At 38.0% G+C, this 24,216-nt stretch overlaps 2 protein-coding genes across 2 annotated transcripts; one reads left to right on the top strand and one right to left on the bottom strand.

The window, feature by feature from the left end:
* The first annotated feature begins 6,488 nt into the window (after positions 1–6,488).
* LOC106363771 (glutathione S-transferase T3-like) lies at positions 6,489–7,148 on the top strand. The gene has a single exon (XM_013803463.2). It carries the CDS (start codon positions 6,489–6,491, stop codon positions 7,146–7,148), a length of 660 nt encoding a protein of 219 aa, XP_013658917.2.
* Positions 7,149–13,163: 6,015 nt separating this feature from the next.
* Positions 13,164–16,776, bottom strand: LOC106368948 (nitrate reductase [NADH], clone PBNBR1412; the record flags this gene model as incomplete). The annotated part of the gene is given in 3 exon segments (NM_001316119.1): positions 13,164–14,643; positions 15,059–15,432; positions 15,655–16,776. Coding segments are annotated over 3 exon segments (2,736 nt in total). The 3' UTR covers positions 13,164–13,317.
* Between the last annotated feature and the right edge of the window lie 7,440 nt (positions 16,777–24,216).

Genomic DNA, 24,216 nt, shown 5'->3' with positions numbered 1-24,216 from the left:
TTGATTTAAGTTATTATTTTGTTCACATAAACTATATATGTTTTGAATTATTTGTTTGGTTACGTTAATTTTCACCGATTGAATCTAAAATAAAAATATTTTTAGTAAAACAGACTAAACTAAACTTTGAAACATTATTATTGTTATTATTATTATTGTAATATAATTAATGATGTCATGTATTGTTAAAATAACATAATTAATGAAGTTGTTTAAAATTCTGCAGTATTACTATTATGGTACTAATATAATTAATCATATTATGTATTGTTAAGGTAATATAATTAATAAAGTTATTAAATTGAGTGAAAATTGGAATGAAAATTAATGTAATAATTTGTAAGAGTAATTTTATTTGTACTTCAGTTTTAATAATATATATATATAGTTTGCTTCAATTTATTGAGAGAGACCTTGAGCCCAACATGCTATGGCACATGCATTAATATTATACAATTTTACTCAAGTTAGTTTTAGGTGGTTTGAGAAATTATTTTTTTGGAGCTTTTGCTTGGGTCCTAATGTTTTTGGGTCCAAAATTAGCTTGTGTTAATACCAAAAACATTTTTCTATCGGAATTCGAACTAGAAATACCTTGGTGAAAAGTAACTTGTTGCATCGTTAAGATCTTTGTAGTCAAATGGTCGAGTAGCCAACTCTTTCGACTGGAGTGTACAGTATACAAGTAATAATAACTCGTGTAAGTTAAATCAAGAACAAAGCAATATGGTTTTAGTATTGCACCTCAGCCGTAAAGACTTTAAATCCAATCATTATAAATTTAGAATTTTGATTATATTATTATAAATTTAGTTTGAATGGGAGATGGAACAAAAGTAGTTTTCCAATGTGGAATATCCACCAAAAATTTGTCATTAAAAAAGTAACAAAAATGTGAGTTCCACTTAAGAAAATTTGATCTACGAATAATTCAAATAGTAGTACAAGTGGTTCATTTTGTAAAGAAAAATCAAGAAACACTAGTAACATTGGACACCCTTCATATATCATTTCAGTTTTTAATAATGTAATCTTATAATAGTAAGTATCATTTGTTATAATTAAAATAAACTTTTAATTCATCATTCTACTAATATTTATTTTAAATTTATTTATGTATAAGTTTATCATTGTTTTAAAAACATTTTTTTAAATTCATCATCAATTATATATACTTAAAGTAAAATATTTGTTAGATATTAAATATTTATTAAAATTTATTATATTTATGTTGGTGTTCTTATACAAAACATTAAATAGTTTTACTATGGTAACAGAATACTACTTCACCAAAAATTTATGATTATTTTTAATTATCTAAAAATAGATATAATTTAATTTTAAAGTTCAAAATAGCGAATATATGTTTAAATTAGTTTTCTATTTTATTTAAATAAAATATTATATTTATTGAATTTGTAAATTATTTATTAAAATAGCTAATTTTAATTATGATAAAGAAGTAATGATATAAATTTACTATAAATCATTTTAAACTTGTAGAGTACTTTGGACTGTTTTTTTTTCATTTTCACAATTCAAACATATTTTTGAACCGCTAGATATTTTTGATTCACACTTGTACTGGTAGATTCGTTTGATCCATTCTTGTAATAGTAGATCCGCTTGATTCACTCTTGTTCTTAGGTCCGTAACACTATCAGATTATCTGTTTCAGAGGTTATGTATGAACCCAATAATGTTCATTACTAGTAGATTGAAGTTTTCGGAAACGTTAATGACTTTAGCACTTCAACAAAATCAATAATGCAAACCAAGTTTATGTTAACTTATGGCTTGCTTATGAAAGATAAGTTTTATTAAATAAAAGGAGAACGTACGGATTAAAGTAAAGTATAGTTCGCAACCTGCAAAATATTCGTCCGTTTATGAATTATTTACATGTAACGTGTTTGATCGTATACTATGTCAGCTTTGAAGATTTTTATATATTAAAAGTGCACTGAGATATTAAGGTAAAATTGGAAAAGATGTTCAATATAATATTCAGTGAAATTGATTCAAAAGATACAAAGTGTAACAACAAGATCACTAGCTCGGAGATATTTGGAATACTTAGCTTCTTGGGATAATTTGAGACTACGTTATTTGTTTAGAAAAAAATATACAGTTATGGTCCTTATGGAGGTAAAGTAACCCAGATACTCAACTCAGTGATAAGTTTTGTAGGATTACTGAAGAAGCAAAATCTAATGAAAATTGAGCTAGCTATCACAGTTTTATAGTTTTTTCTTGGCCGTTCACCTTCAATGTTGGGTACTTTCATCTTTAAATCGGAAACAATTTTTTATTGTCATCTTTGTCGTCAAGAGATCCCAAACACAACGCTTTCTCTCCCGACCCTTTTCGAAGAAAACCCTAGAAAGGCGGTTGTGCGTTTTCCCCCGACGTCCAGTGCTCCTGGCCGGCGTCGGAGGCCTTCTGTTTACCTCAACCTCATTTTCCCTTTGCCTCCTCGATGATTTCCGTTATTCCCGACGATATGTGGGATGTCTCTGGAGCTCAACGGAGGTCCCCGGTGGTACTCTGTCCGCGGCGGAGTGAAGCTGGTCAGGCCAATGGCGAATCTGGAGCAGACGCGAGCCGTGTGAAGTGGAGGTCTCGAGATGGGCCGGCTCTTAGGGTTTTGATTGCGGAGCTTGACGAGCATTTTCCCCTTGTCTCGTCAGTTCTCATCGCGGAGGTAGTGGCGCGTGGTAGCGTTTGGTGTCACTTTACTTGCAGATCTGGAAGCCAAACTTGGTGACGGCTTGATACTCGGATGTGGAGGCAGAGGGGCGCGTGGTGGTGCGTGGAGCTGTCCCGACGTGGGGGTGGTTCAACGCTGTAGCTCGCCCAGGTGTACTTCGGAGGTGCTCCTTCGGAGACGTACCAGAGCAAATAAGGAGGACATGTGTTCACCGGACCGGCTCTTTGTGTTGCGTGTACTGAACATCTCTAACCCCGATCTGAATCGTCTATGGTTCGGTTAGGAGAGGGAAGTGAGGTACTTCACTTTGATCAAACAATGCTTCGTCATTGGCTTGAAGGCGGCCAGCAAGAGAAGTCTTTCCTCCGGTTCTCGGAGGTGGAACGTGGCGAGTCTCAAACTCTTTCACGTGGTCTACGGAAGATGTCATGTGGCTTGTTGTTTAAAAGCGTTTAGTGGCAACGCATTCGAAGTACCGACTATCTGGTAGCGTTGCTACTTCTTCTACTTGCAGGGTTTCGGCTCAATGTGGATGGAGCCACTGTCTCAACCAGACTTTCACAGTTTCAAAACCGCTGATTATAACTTCTGTGGTCTTCCTTCACGAGAGTATGCGTCTCATGGGCAATGTAGCAACTGGCAATGTTTTAACAGTCACATTCTTGTACCAGGATGCGAGGTGCTCCAATGGACTTTCACTATAGGAGTCGCATAGGTTGTGGTCATGTTTTGTTAACTGTTTTTTAGTGGTAGAATTAGGTGGTTTAAAAGACGGTTTGTTCCGGGTCTAGGGATGAACTCGTTCTTGCAGTAGTGAAAAATACAATAATGTACTTTAGGCTGCGCTGGATCCGAGTGAAAGATCACCTAGTGAGTGTTCCAAGATGTTGCTAAGATGCATTGTTGTATGTGTGGTTAAACTGGTGTGGTCAAATGCTTTGTACCAATTTATCGGTTAATGAAATAGTTGATGTTGAGCCCAAAAAAAATCAGAAACAAATTTTATGACCTGATAAAAAGTTATTTATTTCACAATAAACTGCCAGATTTTCAAATAAAAATTAAGAAAGTTAGCTCTATTGAAAATTCAACCTTTAGATGTGCACTTGTTTATCTTACAGCCGCCATATACAGATTTTGATTAAGGTTGTTTTTTGCGAATATTATTTGCATACAACAGTCGCATGTGAACTTCAAATGTGTGGTCATTTTCACGAAGGAAACTTGAAAAGGTTGCCAAAAGGATACGATAGTGACTCGGGCGTGTTAATCACGCGATATATTTAGATTTTTGTGGTCTCTATTACATTCCCTTTCTCACTCTGTCATTGCAAGAGATATTTTCATATTCACGTCGAATCGAAGAGCGTCTGGTAAGTGGTAATAATAATGTAAGAATAATTTAAAGAAGCGTTTTAATTTAAAACGGTAACGAAAGACAAAAAAGGAAAAACTGGCAGAGACCTCTCAGTTTTGTGATCGGATCAACTCTTTGGTCAGACGTAAAGTACAACTTGGACAACTAATAGACTTAGCTACGTTTTAATAGGATTAGCCCTATAGTTATTAAAAGTGATTGTGACCGAAAAACAAAATATGCGAAAAAGAAGAGCGTCGTGCCCAAATTTTCTTAGACATGTCAATGTTATTATATACTCCATTTGTTTTTGTTAAAGGGTTTATTATTATATACTCCATATTATTGGCAACTGGCAAAACATATAATTTATTTTTACAAATAGTAAAAATATTTAATTTCACAAGTTATTAGTATGACTAATTGCCTACAATTTTATATTAAAGTCAAACCTGTATTAAAATACTTATTAAAATGCCAGATTAGATTTCCGTACAATAAGCTATTTTTACTAGCATTTTTCCCCACTAGTAGGATTAAGAAATATGTCGATAATTATAGTATTAGATTATCCCACTTGGAAGATGAAATAACTCCAACTACTGCGGCAATAGAGATCTAGTTAAGAGCATCCGTGTTAGCGGTTGTAAAGAGGTTCATGGGCTCGGGTTCTTAGGCCCAAAACGAAAAAAAAGAAGAGAAAATTGGTTAATTTCGGTGAACCGGCTCTTACGAGTGAACCCGTATGATACGGGTTCAAGCCACGTGTCAATCACCCATTGGCCACGCCTTTTCGGATAGACGAGGAAGAAACATGGGTTGAGCGTGTTTCACTTCATTTTCTCTCCTCTCCGAAAAAGCTAGGGTTTCTCGCAGAGAGAGACGATTTCTCTAGCGACGCCGACTGCCGGAGATTTTCTCCATCTAATCAACGACGGACTGTCTCCTCCACGAGCTCAGGTCAGTATCGAGTAGATTCACGGTTTAGGGGATTTGAAATCGAGTAGATTCACGGTCTCGGGGATTCGATTCGAAATCGATTTGGGGGTTTCGAGGTAGGGTTCTAAATCGATTTGGGGGTTTCGATTTTTGGTTGTAATTCGTCATGCGGGTTCGATTTAGGGTTCGTTTATGGGGGTTTCTAAATCGATTTGGGGGTTTCGAGTAAGGGTTCTAAATCGTTTTGGGGGTTTCATTTTATGGTTGTAAATCATCATGATGGTTCAATTTAGGGTTCGTTGCATGTTATTTGTTTCGTCTTTATGTTCTAATCATGTCGATTTCTGGTACAGATGGATCCCAGAGAAGAGAGAAGAGAGAGAAAGAGGCATAAGGAGTACATCAACATGCTAGGATATGTGGCCGATTCACAATACGAGATTCCGACAAGGTGTCCGTGTGGTGGGAGAATCACTGACGAGGTTCGGGGGAAGGAGGACTACGACACTTCCTGGAAAGCGCTTCTTCACCGGCAAAAACTATGAGGTAAGTCTGAATTGGCATACTTGTATAAATTATGTTGCAACGCAATTCTGAGTCGTGTTTTTTTTTGTAAACAAGGATGATGGGTTACATTATCGTCAGCCTTGGGTGATTGGTGTCCAGGAGGAGATCGGATGCCTGACTAAGCGGGTCGAGGAGGCTGAGAAGGTGATCAAGGGGGTGCCAAATCTCAATAAAAAGATTGAGATATTGGAGGTTAGTTAAGTATACTCTGCTAGTGTATCAATTATGTTCTTTAACGTAGTTAAATATTTGTATAGTTAGTGTATCAATAGTTAAGTCACTAACACGGTTTCATTGATGTTTCCATGTCCAGGCACAGGTTAAAAACCTCACTGTCCAGGTCGCTGACCTGGAGAGGCTCTGCTTCGAATGAAAACCAAAGGTAAACTCAACTGAACTAGATTGATGAACTAGACCTGAACTGCTTGTGGTTGTTATGTTAAACTGTGCATGCTGTAGAACTAGACTGAACTAAAATGAATTAGAATGATGAACTAGAAGTAGAACACGTGTGAATGATGAACTAGAAGTAGAACTAGACTGAACAAAACTAAACTAAACTGAACTGAACTTAAAATGAAAACATATACGTTTTGAGGAAATATACTTAAAATGAACTAACGGAACTAATAGAACTGAACTAGAACAAGTAAATTGAACTTAAAATTTTCAAACTCTGTGTTGGTTGGTTGTTGTGATGAATGTTCGAGTTTTTCAACTGATTTGATGTGTAATGAATGCTCTCTGTGAACTAGTTGTTGTGTAATTAAGTATAATCGTACTAAATATAATGAATGTTTGGTAGTTAGAGTATGTTTAATTTTTCTCTCCTATAAACGCAAAAACTAGTTTAAAAACATAGGAAATCCACTTCTGAAAACACAAACCAACTTAAAAACACCAACCAAAACCAAAATGGATCATTTTTCCCTGAACTCTCCCGGGTCTGTTAACCTTTTAACTTCCCAGAGCAGTCAAACAATAGACGTAGAGTCTTCTGAGGTTCCTAGGTTTAGTAGCCAGAGCTCTGAATCTCCCAAACCAGTGGAAAGGAGAAAGTGGACACAAAAAGAAGACATTGTGCTGATCAGTGCTTGGTTGAACACCAACAAGGATCCCATAGTGAGTAATGAGCAGAAGGCAGTTACGTTTTGGAAGAGAATAGAGGAGTATTTCAACTCAAACCCTCAGCTCAGTGGCTTCCCTCCGAGAGAGGCAAGTCACTGTAAGCAGAGGTGGGGAAGAGTGAATGAGCAGGTGTGCAAGTTTTTCGGAAGCTATGAGGCCACTTTGAAGGCGCAAGCTAGTGGCAAAAATGATAATGATGTCATGAAGATTGCCCATGACATCTTCTTCAATGACTATCAGGTCAAGTTCACCCTTGAACATGCGTGGAGGGAACTTATGTTTGATCAAAAATGGAGATCAAACTGTTCTTGCAAAGATGGTGCAAAGAACAAAAGGAAGGAACCTGCGGAGATGGTGCCTGACTTGGAAGAGGTTAGGCCTCCTGGTATTAAGGCTTGCAAAGTAGCGAAACGCAAAAAGCATGAGAAAGAAGCAGTTTATGATTAATTACAGAGCATGCTAGCCGTGAAAGAGAACATATCCAAACAGAAACTCCTTGATCGTCTCCTTGCCAAAAAAGATACTCTATCTGATATAGAAGTGTCACTGAAAAACAAACTAGTTTCTCAAATGCTTTGAACTGGTCAGTGGCTTTATTTTTTTGAATTTACAACTTGTTTAACTTGTGCGAGACAATGTTTAGTTGCTTGTTAACTTGTTTTCTTGCTTCTTTTGCTTGTTAACTTGTTTAGTTGCTTCTTTACTTGTTTACTTGAGTACTTGTTTACTGGTTTACTTGTGTTTGTTTCTACACTTTCTTACTAACATGAAATGCTTTGATTTGTTTTGTTTTGCAGGTCACGGGTTGTACTTGTCTACTGGTTGGTTCTGCAGGTCACGGGTTCTACCTAGCTACTATCTTTATGTTTCTGTCTACTTGTGTACTTGGTCACTGGTTGTTCTGTCCTCTTGTATTGTTTTGAACTTATGTTTTTGTATCTTTGTTTCAGGGTAATGTGTAGAATTTTGTTTGTTTCTACACTTTATTTTTTTTTCATTCACGGCTATGTAATGGGATGCTCTATATAAACTATGTCTTTCTTTTATTGCTCAAATGTGCAACAAACTCAACTTCTTCTCTTAAAAATTGTCTCTCTACCTCTTCAAATTGTCTCTCTTGAGTCTACAAACTTGTTCTATCTCTACCTTTCTTTCCAAAACACGTAACCAAATTTCCAAACACTTTACCTTTTACACTTAACCAAATTTCCAAAACACTTAACCAAATTTCCAAATTATGTCTCTATATATATAATTTTTTTTTCGTGAACAACATTTATTTCTCTTCTAAAAAAAATGTCTTCCTCATCGTCTGATGCTGTAGATGAAATGTTAAACGAAGCTTTAGAAGAAATGTTCGACCAACAATTTGATCATACCTTCAACTCAATAATTGATGGTCAAGCCAACAAACCGAAGAGACGAGCATATATCGAAAGAGATCGGGAACAATGACACAATCTACTATAGAACGACTATTTCGGAGAACATCCTACATATCCACTGCCAATGTTTAGGCGGCATTTTCGAATGAACAAGCCATTGTTCCTTCGCATTGTCGATTGCCTAAGTAATGAAGTTCCATACTTTGAGCAAAGAAAAAATGCTCACGGAAGGTTAGGGCTATCTGCACTTCAAAATTGTACAGCAGCTATACATATTCTGGCATATGGTCAATCGGGAGATACGTATGACGAATATCTCCGACTTGGTGAAAGTACTGCACTTTTATGTTTGGAAAATTTCACTAATGGGATAATACAATTGTTTGGAGATGAATATCTAAGAAGACCTACACTGGAAGATCTTCAACGATTACTCGATGTTGGAGAGGTACGCGGGTTTCCAGGAATGATAGGCAGCATCGACTGTATGCATTGGGAGTGGAAAAACTGCCCAACGGCTTGGAGAGGGCAGTACACATGTGGTTCAAGAAAGCCGACAATTGTCTTAGAGGTTGTGGCGTCACATGATCTTTGGATATGAATCACATTTTTCGGAGCTCTAGGTACCCTCAACGATATTAATGTTCTTGATCGGTCACCAGTTTTTGATGACATTTTACAAGGTCGAGCTCCTAAAGTTAAATTCAAGGTCAACGGCCACAATTATCGTATGGCGTACTACCTTACCGACGAAATTTATCCGAAATGGTCAACATTTATCCAATCCATCCCACTTCCTCAAGGTCCTAAAGCAGAGCTATTTGCTGAACGTCAAGAATCCGTCAGAAAAGATGTCGAACGTGCTTTTGGAGTATTGCAATCGAGGTTTGCAATAGTTAAAAACCCAGCGAAACTATGGGATAAGGAAAAGATAGGAAGGATTATGAGAACTTGTGTCATACTGCACAATATGGTAGTAGAGAACGAACGCGACGGATACACTCAGTATGATACATCTGACTTCGAAGCAGGAGAGTCAAGCAGAAGTTCGAAGGTGAAAAGGAGAGAAAGTGTGAATATCCCTAATATGTCTGGGATTCGGAATCAAATTCGGGATCCACAGATACATGATCGTTTGAAAGCTGATTTAGTTGAAAATGTATGAGAAAAACATGGTAATCATGATGAATAATCTTTGTATGTTATTTGTTCAAAAAAAAAATCTTTGTATGTTATATGTTAAAAAAAATTAAAAAAAATCTTTCCATGTTTATTTGTTCTGAAAAGAAAAAAAAATCTTTATATGTTTTAATTTGTTCTAAAAAAAATTATTCTAATTGTATGTTTGTATGTTTTAACTCTGAATATGTTATTTGCTCAAAAAAAAAAAATCTTTGTATGGTTTAACTCTGAATATGTTATTTGCTCCAAAAAAAAAATATAAAACTTTGTATGTTCATGAATTTTAATTGTATTGAATAAAAAATTTTTTAAAAAATATTTTATTTTATTCCTATGAACTCCATCTTTAGGTTCATCAATGGAAAAACAAAATATATACAGATTCATCACTATTCATGGTTCCACCAAAAATATATTAAAAAATTTCTAACAACCCCAAAAAGGGGTTCACTAATAGAGATGCTCTAATAACTTAATATATATCCCAATGTAGTTGGAGCCACTCCCAATGCTCTTGGAATCCCATAAATCTTTAAATAATCCCAATATTCCATCAGTTGCCTGTTGGCTGAGAGCTACTTAATCAGTACAATAATAGCGTTAGTACAATATTGTAAGTGATTGTAATAAACAAATTAATCGGACTAATTGGTAATTAGTGGACTAATTGGTAATTAGTGGACTAATTGGGATATAAGACGCCTTAATGACCCTGGTCATCCTTTCGTCTGACTCTTAATAGCCATAAGACCATGGTTAACCCGGAGTTTTTAGAGTGAAGTTCTTGGCAGAAGTATTTCTTAATTTTTAACTAAAAAAACTAAGAACCGGTTCTTAAATAAGGATTTTAAGAACCGGTTCGTAGCTTTTTTAGTTAAAAGTTAAGAAACAGTTTTTTAACTTCCGCTAAGAAATCCACTCTAAAAACCCCGGATTAATCATGCTCTAAGGGACGTTTTTGATGAACTTAATTTTCTTATTTTAATGGTAATAATGTAATGGAAATATGTACTTAATGATATCATAAAAAGACAAAATTTAGACTCAAAATCATTGAGCTCAACCGGATCCATAGATGTTATTTTTATCACAAATGTTCCTGAAAAAGGGGAAAGACAAAAGCCTTAACGAGTAGCTAACAGTTTAATTTTTATTTATTTGGTGGTTTCATGGGTATGATAAGAAATAATCTTATATTATTTAAGAAATAAAATTTGGTTTATAATTTGATTATTTATTTCATGGAAAATGTGGATTATTGACGTTATGGGTCTGGTACATAGCTCATAGAAGGAGGTGGCCTCAACAAGACGTAGATGTTAGAGAATGGACACTTGTGCGAAACTAGCAGCAACCCATGGAAAAAGATTGTGGCCTCACTTCAAATCAAACAACATCTCCGTGGATGACAAAAAAAATATACAAGACAAGTGATGACTTTAATGTGACAAAAAAAAAGACAAGTGATGACTTTAATGTAATGTTATAACGTCGATATTATTTTCTCTTGGTAACGAGGAAAATGATGACGGATAAGATGACGATATCAACAAAAAACGGTGGTCATGACTCATGAATGAGACTCGTGAAAGATTACATTTTTGTTCCAAATTTAGTTGGATTTTTCTTTATTGGAGGAAAAAGATTACACAATGAAAAAGTTGTAGATTTAAAGGATTATATACATAGCTCTGTTATAATGAGTCTGATTTTATTAAATGGTAGTTGCTCATCTTCGAAATTATTTGATACAAGAAGAAATGTGGCTAGTGGTCTCGAAGTAGTTACTATCACCAATACGGACCCGAGTTCGAATACCCCCTGTGGCCACAGAATGCTTTACGTCCTCCCAAGTTTAAAGTTATCGCGGCGTTGATGTCGGGTCCTTGGATAATGGGTATTAGTGCCGGCTGGTTCCGGGCCAGACGGTTGGCAATCAGAAACCAAGTGCGGATTACGGGTCTTCGGGCAATCGGAAACCACTTGCGGATTACGGATCGCCGTTGAACCTCCTGTTTATAAAAAAAAAAAAGAAGAAATGTCTTTAGTTTTTTTTTAAATGTCTATTTTTGTGGGTTTTCCATTAGAATTCAACTACAATAATCGCGTTTTTTAACCATTGTAGAGTTGGTTCTGGATCGGCCTTGTCGATCCAGCTTGTGATAAAAAAAATATTTCTTACAACAACCATTTGATAACGGAAAAGAAAAAGTATTGAAACAATATTAATTATTTTCTTTAGGTGCAAAGCATATTTATGCAGGACTGCCCACTTTAAATTTTTTGCACTGATCATTTGTTTAATTTCGACAAAAAAAAGCGCTGATCAATGTTTAAGGAAATAGTTAGTTGGAGGACGAACAAATAGCTCTTCAAATTTCAGACGTCATTATCACAAGGGACCGAGGCAAGTAGAAACATGACATATATATATAATTTAGAACTAAGTACAACTTCGATTATAACACGAATAAAGACAAACCACAAGATGGGCCGGGGATTTTATATATTATCAATAGAGAGAGCGTTCGCACTTGACCCTTGTGAGCACGAAATAACGTCTCGCCATCTCCGCAGTGGTCGGGACGTCCCTTTGTTACGGGGTCGCGGCTATACGTTTTCTTTTGCCTACCTTCTTTGTTTTTTCCTTTCTTTCCATTTAATTTTATTTTTCTTTATTTCGGAGTAGTTTTTAATGGTCTAAAAGGTAACTACGTGCCACATGCATGGCCCTATGCCTTTGACGAAGTCTCTATAGAATAAATGGGAAGACTTTTAACGTAAAATAACTTTAGAATTTAACTTCTTCTTTTCTTGTCAGCCCTGGAACATCACCGATGAGAATCTTTAGAAAAATAATAATTAAATAATCAGTAGATTTCACCAAAAATTAAGAATTTAATTTTTAAAATTTTTAAATAAAAATTCTTTTTAGTGAATTTTTGCATTATTTGCGGATCCCCACGACATATGGCGATCCGCGATTGGTTGATATATTTTTTTATCTGAAAAAAAATTAATACTTAAAAAATCAAAATACATTTTTTCTAAAGATTTCTTTTTCGATAGCACCATTCAAAGTAGCGAGAGATGGATGTGTTAACAATATAATGTAACAATAATAAGTAAAGAAAATCAAAATCAAACTCAAACGCAACGTATTGCTTTTTTGTTCTCCGTTAAAACTTTTAAGATGCATAATACATTGTTGAAGTGATTAGAGACCGTGATATATATTCTATGACGTTTCAATAGGTATGATGTTTCCATAATTCTTGGTAATTAACTTTATTAGAAATTGTGGAACCAATAATATTCATAGTCTATTTTATAATAATTGAATAATTTTTACTTTATTTTTAATGATATATTTAAAATTGTGTATTAACCTATAACATCTTACATTTCGGATACCAAGAAAATATTGCAAGTACAATGATATTTTTACGATAATAACTGAGTTGAAATTCATGATCTTTTAGTTATCATTCATCATGTATTCTCTTCATAATTAACTATTCTGGAAATATTTGAATACTTCCATTATTAGCTCGTGTAGATTATCAATGTAAATTGCGTACAAACCACGTAATCTTGTGGGGACGAATCGAAACTCTATTTTAGATCGTTCTATCTTTTTGTATCGAATCAAACATTGTCGCACCATTCGTCTCCCTTAGCCGATAAATAACAAATGTGTAACTAGTTTGAACTAAACGTGTTTTGTATGTTTTTTCTTTCTTGTTCTGTTCACTGACAACTGAAAGAAACACGACCGCAAGTGGTAACTCATTTGGCACTAAGCGTTGCACGACAAAAGATTATCAAGCGTGATTAAATAAATAGCACTTGATGTGAACTATAACAACCCTGCAGACAACTAATAGGCAGTAGTAATAAGAGATGATATATTATGGAATATAAAAACATATAAACACAATTTTTACATTATATTTGGAATAGAAAAAACTCTAAAAAAAACACTCAAAAGAACCATTTATTTACGATAGTGATACTTCTTATTGAATTTTGAATTTCCAATGCAAATATTAGAAGATCAGGAGATCTTCCTTCACGTTGTAACCCATCTTCTCAAGATTAGGCTGCAATGCAAACTGAATCATAGGCGGTGGTCCACACGCTAGGGCTAGTGATTCGCCTTCTAAACCTTCAGGGACATGTTCTCTAAGTACAGCCTCAGTGATAAACCCGGTGCTATAGTTCCAACCTTCTTTTGCTATTTCAACAACGTACCAAACCTTAAGCCTGTCCTTATGCTTATTAGCCCATCCTTCTAGCTCTTCTCTCACAAGAATATCATCCTCGGTTCGATTTGCGTAAACCACAAACATCTCGGTTTCATCCTCTGGATCACTCAATATTGATTGAATGACTTGGTAGATAGGAGTAATGCCTGTTCCTCCGGCAAGCATGGCTAGTTTCTTGGCAAACTTAGGTTTACCGTTGACCATGAAATTGCCTTTGCCTAGGTACTCGATGTGTCCTAATGGACCTTTGATGTTCAAAACCGACCCGATGGGCAACGAGTCTAAGTGCTGTGACATGAGTCCTCCGTTAGGGAATCTTGGATGAACGTCTTTGAAGTAAACTTTGACGACCAAGTCGATATGCCCAACGGCGTCGACCGTGCTGGTCGGAGTATAGGCTCTAAGACAAAGTTTGTCGTTGATGTTGGCGCAGAGAAAGATGTGCTTCCCTACCGGTAGACCAAGCTGCTGATCTTCTGATGGTAATGCGAACCGGAACCTACGTACGTCATGAGAGATAGAAGTCTTCTCTATGAGTGTGACCGGGACTTTCTCACGTGGGTTGACTAAAGCTATGTTCTTTGAAGGAGCTAACTCTTTGATAGGTGCTAACAAAGAAACTGCGGTCGAGCCACCGTGGACTGAAACATTAGGAGAAGAGTCGTAGCCGGTCGTGATGAGTTCACCGATACGGTAATCTTCAAGAAGCTTCTTGGCTTTGTCTGAATGAATAGCTTCAAACTCTTCTGTGCAATCAGTTCCCGCGTTGATGAGGATCGAGTCTGAGCCTCCAGGGTGGTCTTTCAAGAAACGTGTACAGTCATAAATGTGACCGTGGACAATGATCCATGCAGATTCAACTGAGTTGTGTTTTCTAACTTCGGACATTGAGTACATCTTTGCGGATGTGTTCATGAAAGGTGATGAAACAGACTTCTTCAAAATAGGGTTTGACTCTGAGGATATCTCAAGCTGACGTTCCTTTGCCATCCACCCACCCGACTGGTTTCCGGGTCGGGTCGGGTGTTCGAAAACAATCCCTATCTCTCCTTTGTGAGGCTTGCACACATTGGTTTTGATCCTGAACCAGCAATTATTCATCATGCCCTGTTTAAATACAAGTCAACGTCATTAGTGCTTTAGTCAAACATCATAAAAGTATAAAACAGTGTCTTGCTCGTGATTAATTAGCTGGAGACCATGGACTTTAATTAAAGACTTTTCAAAATCTTATATATTTTCAAAAAATTTCTCAAATATAATTGCCCGCATGAAGGGATTTATAATAATACTTAACCACTAAAATGAACTGTACAACACAATTAAAGAATTTTTCTTGGTTCCATGTTGGTAGGTAACACGTTCAGAAAATATCATCAATAATAGAACTGTAGTTCCAGCTTTGTAGGACGAAGACAAATACAAAATCGAATTGTTTATACTAAAAGTGGCCGGATTAAACTAATAACTCTAATTAATCAAATCATCAAAAAAATAAAAGATAAAAAGAAAGAAAAGTTACCATGAGGTTCCAGATGAGTTTATCAGGCTGGGTGTTGAAAGACTCGTCCCAGGCTCGAACCGCAACGTCTTTAGCACTAAGGAGATCAAGAACCTCCACGTCAAGTGACCAGAAACACCAGCACCAGAACTTGCCATACTTGTTTGGTTTCTCTTGGTGGTCAAGGTCACACACACTCCATGTGTCTCCTCCATCTAGAGTCACCTCCACCCTCGTTACCTTCTTCCCTCCTCCAGAGTAAGCATAGCCTTTTAACGTGTACGGCTTCTGAGTGGTAAACGCATTAATAGGCAAAATCTCTTGGTGACCAGGTGTTGTTATTACCGAGTTTATATTAAGCTCGTTGATTATGTATTCCGGCTTGTACCACCATGCTGCATCCTAGAAGGTAATAAATATTGTTACGGTAAAAAAATAAGTGAAGGGAAGGTTAAAAGTAAAGTAATTTAGAGAAATACCTAAAATAGCATAAAACATAAAAATACATTATTTTATATTTATTTTGGATTTTGTGATTAGTGTTATTAATGTTACTATCATCTCTAGGTCTCGGTAAAAAAAATTGAAAGGAAGGTTAAAAAGGTTAATTAGTTTACCTTCTGCATTTGCCAGTTCAGCATCGACAAGAGAAGGCAGAACTCTATTGTCCTTGTAATGATAGTAACTGTCGGATTCTTGAGGCGTGACGATAATTCTTTTCAACCATTTAACCATCCGACCGCCGATGAAACCGGGTACGATGATCCGAACCGGAAACCCGTGATCCGGCGTCAGAAGCTCGCCGTTCTGCATGTACGCTAATATGATATCTCTCGCAGGATCCATCGCCATCTCTTTCTTGATACTCGTTCCGTACTTAGACCCGCCTCCTCCGGGAAGATCCTCCGCTCCTTCAAAGCAGACGTTGAGCCCGCCGCCTCTCCTACTGTATATCCCGCATCGACCGAGGATCTCACTGAGAGGAACACCTTTCCAGAGAGAGGTGGACACTCCGGCGGAGCCCCAGTTGAATCCTATCGTCTGCTTCACCATGTTCTGCTCTTTCCGGCGGTTACCGGCGCATACGAGAGTCACCGGAAACTCGCGGCTTGGGAACTCGGAGATAAGTTGCTCCATGGTGAACTTCGCCGGACGCTTGACGAGTCCGGTGATCTCGACGGTCCATTCCGACCAGTCGGCTTTTGGGACGGTGCCGTGGTTGCGGACGTAGTGGAGAGGGACGGGAGTGATGAAGCCGTGGTGCATGAGGCGAGGGAGAGGAGGCTCGGCGTTGAAGGGGTGTTTTCCCGTGAGACGCACCATAGAGGAGTTACGGTGGATCCAGTTGTCAGCCGTGGATTCGTCTCGCGAGTCCAGGATCGACGGTTCTACGTCGCTGTGGGATTTGCGTATCATCTCCTTGTAGTACGAGACGTTACGGTTGTGGCTCTCGTCCTCGTCGTCGCTGGAGTCGTAACTGTCATCCACGGCGTCGTTTTTGGTTTCTTTGACGATGACCTTTTCGGTTAGAAAGGATACGGTCTTGTTTTGGTGACGGGGAGAAGGAATGGGAGGAGGTTTGAAGGAGCGAACGACGCCGTTTATGGCGGGGTTGAGGCGGGGGTAATGGCGGTTATCGACGGAGGTGGCCATGGAGAAGCTATCGAATCGGTGAGAAGAGAGGAGAGAAGTGTGATTTGTATTTCTTTTTCTTTTACAAAATTAAAAGTTATTCTTTGTTTTCTCCCCTCAGTTTCTTTGGTTTGTGTATAATATGGCGTTATAGGGTTGTATTTATAGGGAATTTACAAGATGAATAAAAATAAAATAATGAAAAAGTAAATGTGAGGAGAAATAGACAAATGTGAGTTTGTGTGGTCTTTGAGTCGGTAGACCCACCTGCCTAGATCCTAAGCTACGGCCTTTAAGGCGGGAATATTTATAATTTTTTTACATCATTATATTCGTAAGATTGTAGTTCTTTTTTGGAGAAAAGAGTAAGATAGTAGTATTATAACTTGTTTATAAAAATTATAAAAAATAATTGAGCATCCAGCAACCGAACTGGTCGGTTCCGTGGGAAGGAACTATGATACCACTGTAGATCATATGCGCATTGATAATGACACCGACTCTTACTGCTTTGAACTTAAACATCAATTTCTTTTTGTAGAGTATATGCTCTATTCAAAAACGCGGGCGCCTAGCCATAAAATCGGCCGCCTAGGCGCTCGGCGTAAGGGTCCCGCGGCGAGTAAACCCAAATCGGGTTACTTACTCGGACACCAATTAATCGCCCGCATAATGTTATTAAACGGTACGGAACCGATTTTTTACCGAATTATAAGCGTAGTTTTAAAACTTACTGGCAAGTATTTGGGCTCTGTTAAAAAGCCCAATTTGAAAAATAATGTAAGAAATGGGAGTTAATTTATAGAACTTTTTAGAACTACGTTTGCTTGCATTAACCGATGTGGGACTTTAGTTTTTCTAACTTTTTGTGTTTTTCTTTTATTTATATTTTCACTGAACGTGTCCTAATAAATTAATAATATACTGTTGGTCCAGCTTTTACCAATACAATAAATATATCTTAATAAATCTAAGATGTGTGGTTTTGTTGATACAACATATTTGGGTATTATTCTGAAAAATTAATATAGTTTGTGTTTGAATTTTGTAACCGGATGATATACATTTATTTTAACAATGAAATTTTGTTACAATGAAAATATCTATATAGTTTTCAATGATAGTGTATATACACAAATGAGCAGTTTATCATATATTTTACATTAAATACTTACAGTTGTATTATATATTCAATAATGGATTTTGTAAGAGTTAAATTTTAATATAAATTGTTAAAATATGTATTTACATTAAATAGTTATTTTTAAATTTTAAATTAAATAAAATTACCAAAAAAACTAATTTCTACGTACACCCCGATTAATCCCCGATTTTTTGTCAACTCGCTAGGCGTCAACCGGCCGCCCAACTCACGCCTAGCGTAGTTTCGAACAGGGAGTATATGTATATAGAAAGGGTAGATTAGTAAATACTGGTAACCTAATACCTTATGTAATCTCTATATATTGTAATGTCGTGATCTAATACAAACCATTCAGCCAACCTCTATATGGTATCAGAGCTCTTCGATACCTAAAACCTGTAATTTCTTTGGCCGCCAAACCCTTATTCAAAAACAATCATCTCTTTCATTTCTATTTTTTTTTATTTTTTTTTTTGCGTGATGTCTACATCACCGGCTTCCACCAACGAAACCATTCTAGTTTCCAATGGTCAAAACCTTCTCAACATCAACATGACAAACGTCACAAAACTCACAGCCTCCAACTTCTTAATGTGGAGCCGTCAAGTCCATGCTCTACTCGATGGGTACGATCTCGCAGGCCATCTCGATGGATCTACGGTTATGCTGACTCCAACGAACACAGTTAATGGTGACGTTCATGCTAATCTTGACTACATCATGTGGAAGAGACAGGACAAGTTGATCTACAGTGCTTTGCTAGGAGCGATAACCGTCACGATCCAACCTATTCTATCAACAACATCAACATCAGCGCAGATCTGGGAAACTCTTTCCTTGACATATGCAAAGCCAAGCCGTGCACATGTGAAGCAGATTCGTCAGCAGATCAAGAACTGGACAAAGGGGACAATGACGGTAGATGCTTACATTCAATGCTTCACAACACAGTTTGATCAGTTAGCTCTCCTTGGGAAAGGACTGGATCTTGAAGATCAACTTGAATACATCCTTGAGGGTCTCCCTGAAGAATACAAACAAGTGGTTGATCAAATAGAGGGCAGAGACACACCACCCTATGTTACGGAAGTGCACGAGAAGCTACTGAATCATGAGGTCAAGGTTCTTGCCAAGACGACAACTCCAGCGACTCTACCCATCACCGCGAACGTAGTCAACTATCGTGGCTCCTCCAACAACAATGGTGATCACAACCAATATCAGGGACAGAATCGCAACACCAGCAAGCATCACCAAACATGGCAGCAGCAGCAGAGCTTCACACCTCGCAATGATCAACAGGCGCGAGGCTATCAAGGAAAAGGTTATCAAGGCCGATGCCAAATCTGTAGCGTTCATGGTCATAGTGCCCGCATATGTCCTCAGCTCCAGAACTCCAACGTCCCCAGCAATGGAAACTCACGCCAGTACTCGCAGTGTCCGACTTCATGGCAACCGAGAGCAAATATGGCGACTGCAGCATCATACAATCCGAATAATTGGATTCTCGATAGTGGCACAACTCACCACTTGACTACTGATCTCAGCAACCTTGCGCTTCATCAGCCCTATACTGGAGGCGAGGAGGTCACCATCGCGGACGGTTCCGGCCTCTCCATTTCGCATACTGGTTTTACTTCCCTTAACTCTCCCACTCGTACCTTTGCCTTAAAAGATATTCTATGTGTTCCGAACTTGCATAAGAACCTTATCTCAGTCTACCGCTTGTGCAACACTAACAGTGTTTCGGTTGAATTCTTTCCTGCCCACTTTCAGGTGAAGGATCTCAGTTCGGGGGTCCGATTACTCCAAGGCCAAACTAAAGATGAGCTATACGAGTGGCCTGTTACCTCCAACAATACATCGCCTTATCTGCTTCTCCAACACCGAAAACTTCTTTATCTCTTTGGCATTCTCGTTTGGGGCATCCTGCTTCTTCTATTTTACAATCTGTTGTTGCTGGATTTTCTTTACCGTTTTCCTCTACTTCACAAAAACAACTTCCATGTTCTCATTGCTTGATTAATAAAAGTCACAAACTCCCTTTTTACTCAAACACTATCTCCTCTACCCATCCTCTTCACTACATATATTCAGATGTGTGGACATCACCCATACTATCCATTGATAACTTCAAGTATTACCTCATCTTTGTTGATCCCTATACTAGATATACTTGCCTTTATCCTCTCAAGCAAAAGTCCCATGTCAAAGAAACCTTCATCACCTTTAAAGCTCTCATTGAAAATCACTTTGGCTCCAAAATACAAAATCTCTACTCAGACAATGGAGGGGAATATATTGCACTTTGAAGCTTCCTCTCTGAGCATGGCATCTCGCATCTGACATCACCGCCTCACACGCCTGAACACAATGGAGTTGCAGAGCGAAAGAACAGACATATTGTCGAGACTGGACTGACCCTGCTACATCAGGCGTCTCTCCCAACGACGTTTTGGACGTACTCCTTTGCCGCTGTGGTATACTTGATAAACCGCATGCCAATGCCTCAGCTCAATCACCAGTCGCCATATCTCAAGCTATTTGGTCGATCACCGAACTATCTTAAGCTTCGTGTATTTGGATGCACGTGCTTTCCTTGGCTGCGACCATATGCACAACATAAGCTTGATGCTCGCTCTATCCCATGTGTCTTCCTCGGATACTCCATTACTCAAAATGCATATTTGTGTCTGCATCGACAGACTGGTCGTATATACACGTCGAGGCATGTTCAGTTTGACGAGTCATCCTTTCCTTTCCAAACTCCATTAACTACACCAGCTCAAGAAAAAGAAACTGCTCCGGTTTATGCTCCACCAACATCAATTCCTTTCAGACAGGCTCCACTCGTACAAGCTTCATCGTCGGTACCCTCCGGTGGAGATCCTCAAACACCACAAGTGCCTTCACTAGCACCTTCTGTTCCAACAGAACAGGCAAACACAGTGGTAACATAAACTAATTCAACTAATACATTGTCAAGTGTTGCGCAGGTACCCCCGGAGCCCACACCAACGACGCCGACCTCCCAACATTCTCACTCAACCTCTTCACAAAACAACCTAGCACCGTCTCTTCCTTCCCCAAGCTCATCCTCTACGTCCTCTGAAACTCAACCACAACCACAAAATGTCCATCCCATGCGTACGCGAGCCAAAAATAACATCACAAAATCGAGTAAAAAGCTTACCTTGATCGCTGAAACAAAACCCTTTATCCCAAAAACAGTGAACCAGGCCATGCGAGATGAGAAGTGGAGACATGCGATGGGTGAAGAGTACAATGCCCAGATTCGCAACAAGACGTTCGAACTAGTTCCACCTGCGCCTCATCTGAATGTGATTCCAACTAAGTGGCTTTATACAATCAAATATCTAGCTAAAGGTGGGCTTGACAGGTACAAAACCAGATGGGTTGCTCGTGGAGACAATCAAGAGTACATCATTGATTATGCTGAGACTTTCAGCCCGCTGATGAAGTCAATAACAATTCGCTTGGTACTGCAACTTGCTGTTAGTCGTTCGTGGGGAATCAAACAACTGGATGTCAACAATGCATTCCTACAAGGCACCCTTAATGATGAAGTATATGTCTCTCAGCCTCCTGGATTTGTTGATCAAGATCGTCCTCACCATGCATGCAAACTCAACAAAGCATTGTATAGCCTCAAACAAGCACCACGTGCTTGGTATCAAGAACTCAAATCATTTCTCTGTGACATGGGCTGTCACAACTCCGTCGCAGATACCTAAATATTCATTTATATTCAAGGTGATAACATTGTTTATATCTTGGTATATGTTGATGATATTATCATCACGGCCAGCAGCAACACATTGCTTGATGGAGTTATCAGAGTTCTTTCTGATCGCTTCTCTCTGAAACACCCAATGGACATTCAGGATCTTCTTTCTCGGACAAATATGTGGGATGCTAAACCAGTAACGTCACCTATGGCAACGTCTCCGAAACTCACTTTGAAGTCGGGGATTGCTCTAGATGATCCAAGAGAGTATCAGACAGTCATGGGAAGTTTACAATACTTGTTGTTTACACGACCTGACATTGCATACAGTGTCAACAAGTTATCTCAGTTTATGCACAAGCCGACGGATCTTCATTGGCAAGCAGCGAAGCGGGTTTTACGATACTTGGCTGGCACCATCTCCCACGGTATTTTCCTCTCCACCAACTCACCACTTTCGCTGCATGCTTTCTCAGACGCAGAATGGGCTGGTGACGTTGATGATTTTGTGTCCACTAATGCTTACATAGTGTATCTCGGCACCGCACCAATAGCGTGGACATCGAAGAAGCAACATAGTGTCGCAAGGTCCTCGACAGAGGCAGAGTATCGTTCTGTTGCGAATACAGCCGCGGAGATAATCTGGGTTTTCTCCTTACTTACAGAACTCGGATTATTCTTGACATCCACACTGACGATCTACTGCGACAATGTTGGAGCAACTTACCTCAGCGCTAACCCAATATTTCACTCTCGGATGAAGCATTTGGCTTTGGACTTTCACTTCGTGCGCCAGAATGTTCAGTCAGGCGCTCTACGAGTTGCTCATATCTCCACTCATGACCAGCTCGCTGATGCTCTGACAAAACCTCTACCACGCATTCGCTTTAACGAACTCATATGCAAGATTGGAGTTACAAGAGTACCTCCATCTTGAGGGGGTGTGTACAGTATATATATATAGAAAGGGTAGATTGGTAAATACTGGTAACCTAATACCTTATGTAATCTCTATATATTGTAATGTCGTGATCTAATACAAACCATTAAGCCAACCTCTATATTTTTTCCTCAAAGATATATATATATATATATTGATGAGACAAACCAACTTTACAAAGAGGAACCTATTACAACCAAGCCATAGAAGTAAGATACAAAATGTAGAATCTGAGGCTCTTATACCAAAAAATAAATTACGAGCAACACCACAGGGCTGGACAAGCTTTGAACTTAAACATCAAATATGTAAAGTTCATAATTAATTATTTTTATTTTTGCTATTTGATATGTTTTGTTGATTTTATAAGTATACAAAACTGAAAGCATATATCGATCAGGGCGCGATAGATTACAAAACAAATTACACTTATCAGTTATCACTTCACTACAAGAATACATAGCGTGTATCCCGACGAAAGTTTCCGACAACTCAAGTCGTCACAAAGTTTCAGATAATATAACGAGAATATAGTGAGAAATACAAAAATTCCTCGGAAATTTGTAGATATACTCCGACAAAACCATTTTCTCTGTATATTCTCATACAGTTTCATCGGAATTTGCCGATAAACATGAATTCTCGGTAACTACTCAGATGCTCTGTCGGAAGTCTATCGAAAATCACCGGCATTTGCGTTTGCTTGGTAATTTCTCAGAAACTAAAAGTTTGAATTTGTACAATTAGAGCCGCTTACTGCTCAAATTAATTGAAATTGGCAGTCGAAATGGTTTGTCGGAAGTTATCGACATGTACCGTTATCGGAAATAGATTATATATATACATGTTATGGTTTCCTTTCTCACGGAATCATCACACGACCAATCAACAACAAAGTATAAGTTTCCGATTTACTTCGATTTAAATCTATTTCTCTATTTTGAACCCACAACCAAGCAACAACTGATACGCTCTAAAATAGGGAAGGATCACTCAATCGGACTAAGGGGATATGAATTTGCCAAAAGGTAGAACTGGTGGATTGAACGGTGACACAAGAGGTGCGGAAAGTCTCTTGATACTACCAGACTTCAGTTGTTGCTTGATATGACGCACAAGTTCAACAAAAGAAAGGTTTCTATATGTTGTTTGATATGACGCACAAGTCAAACGAAATAGAGATTTGTTTACTTGGAGATAACCTCACCAAGAAACAAAAAGTGTTTCACAAAGAACAAAGAGATAAACTCAAATAAAAGGGAAAATGAATGTTTTATTTGGTGGCTCATAGGCCCTATTTATAGGATTACAAGTTGTAGAAATCCAAAGAAGAATGTGCTAAAAACAAGGCATTGAAAATAGAAACAAAGACTTGACTAAATAAAGTCTTTGACTGAAACTTGGACTGCCTATTGATATAGCCACGACCAGGACTTTGAAAAGGAAAGAATATGCTTCTGATATGAGCCAAGACATGTCTCTTTAAGGCCTGGTCGAAATCCATCTTTTTTTCCTTAGCCAATTTTTATCGGTTTCTCCATTTGGCTCAAACAAATCTGTTTTTGATTCTTTTTTATAAACCATCAAGCCCAAGACTTTCTTGGACATTTAGAACATGAATAATCACCTTTGGCATGATTGAATTGGTCGTTGGTTCATCAGAAAGAAGGTTAGCCATTTCCACCTTCTCGGGTGGTCTGAATTCGTGAGAACTG

The sequence above is a fragment of the Brassica napus genome, chromosome C6 (genome assembly GCF_020379485.1).
Source record: "Brassica napus cultivar Da-Ae chromosome C6, Da-Ae, whole genome shotgun sequence".
NCBI classification, from domain to species: domain Eukaryota; kingdom Viridiplantae; phylum Streptophyta; class Magnoliopsida; order Brassicales; family Brassicaceae; genus Brassica; species Brassica napus.
This window is presented reverse-complemented; position numbering and strand designations above follow the sequence as displayed.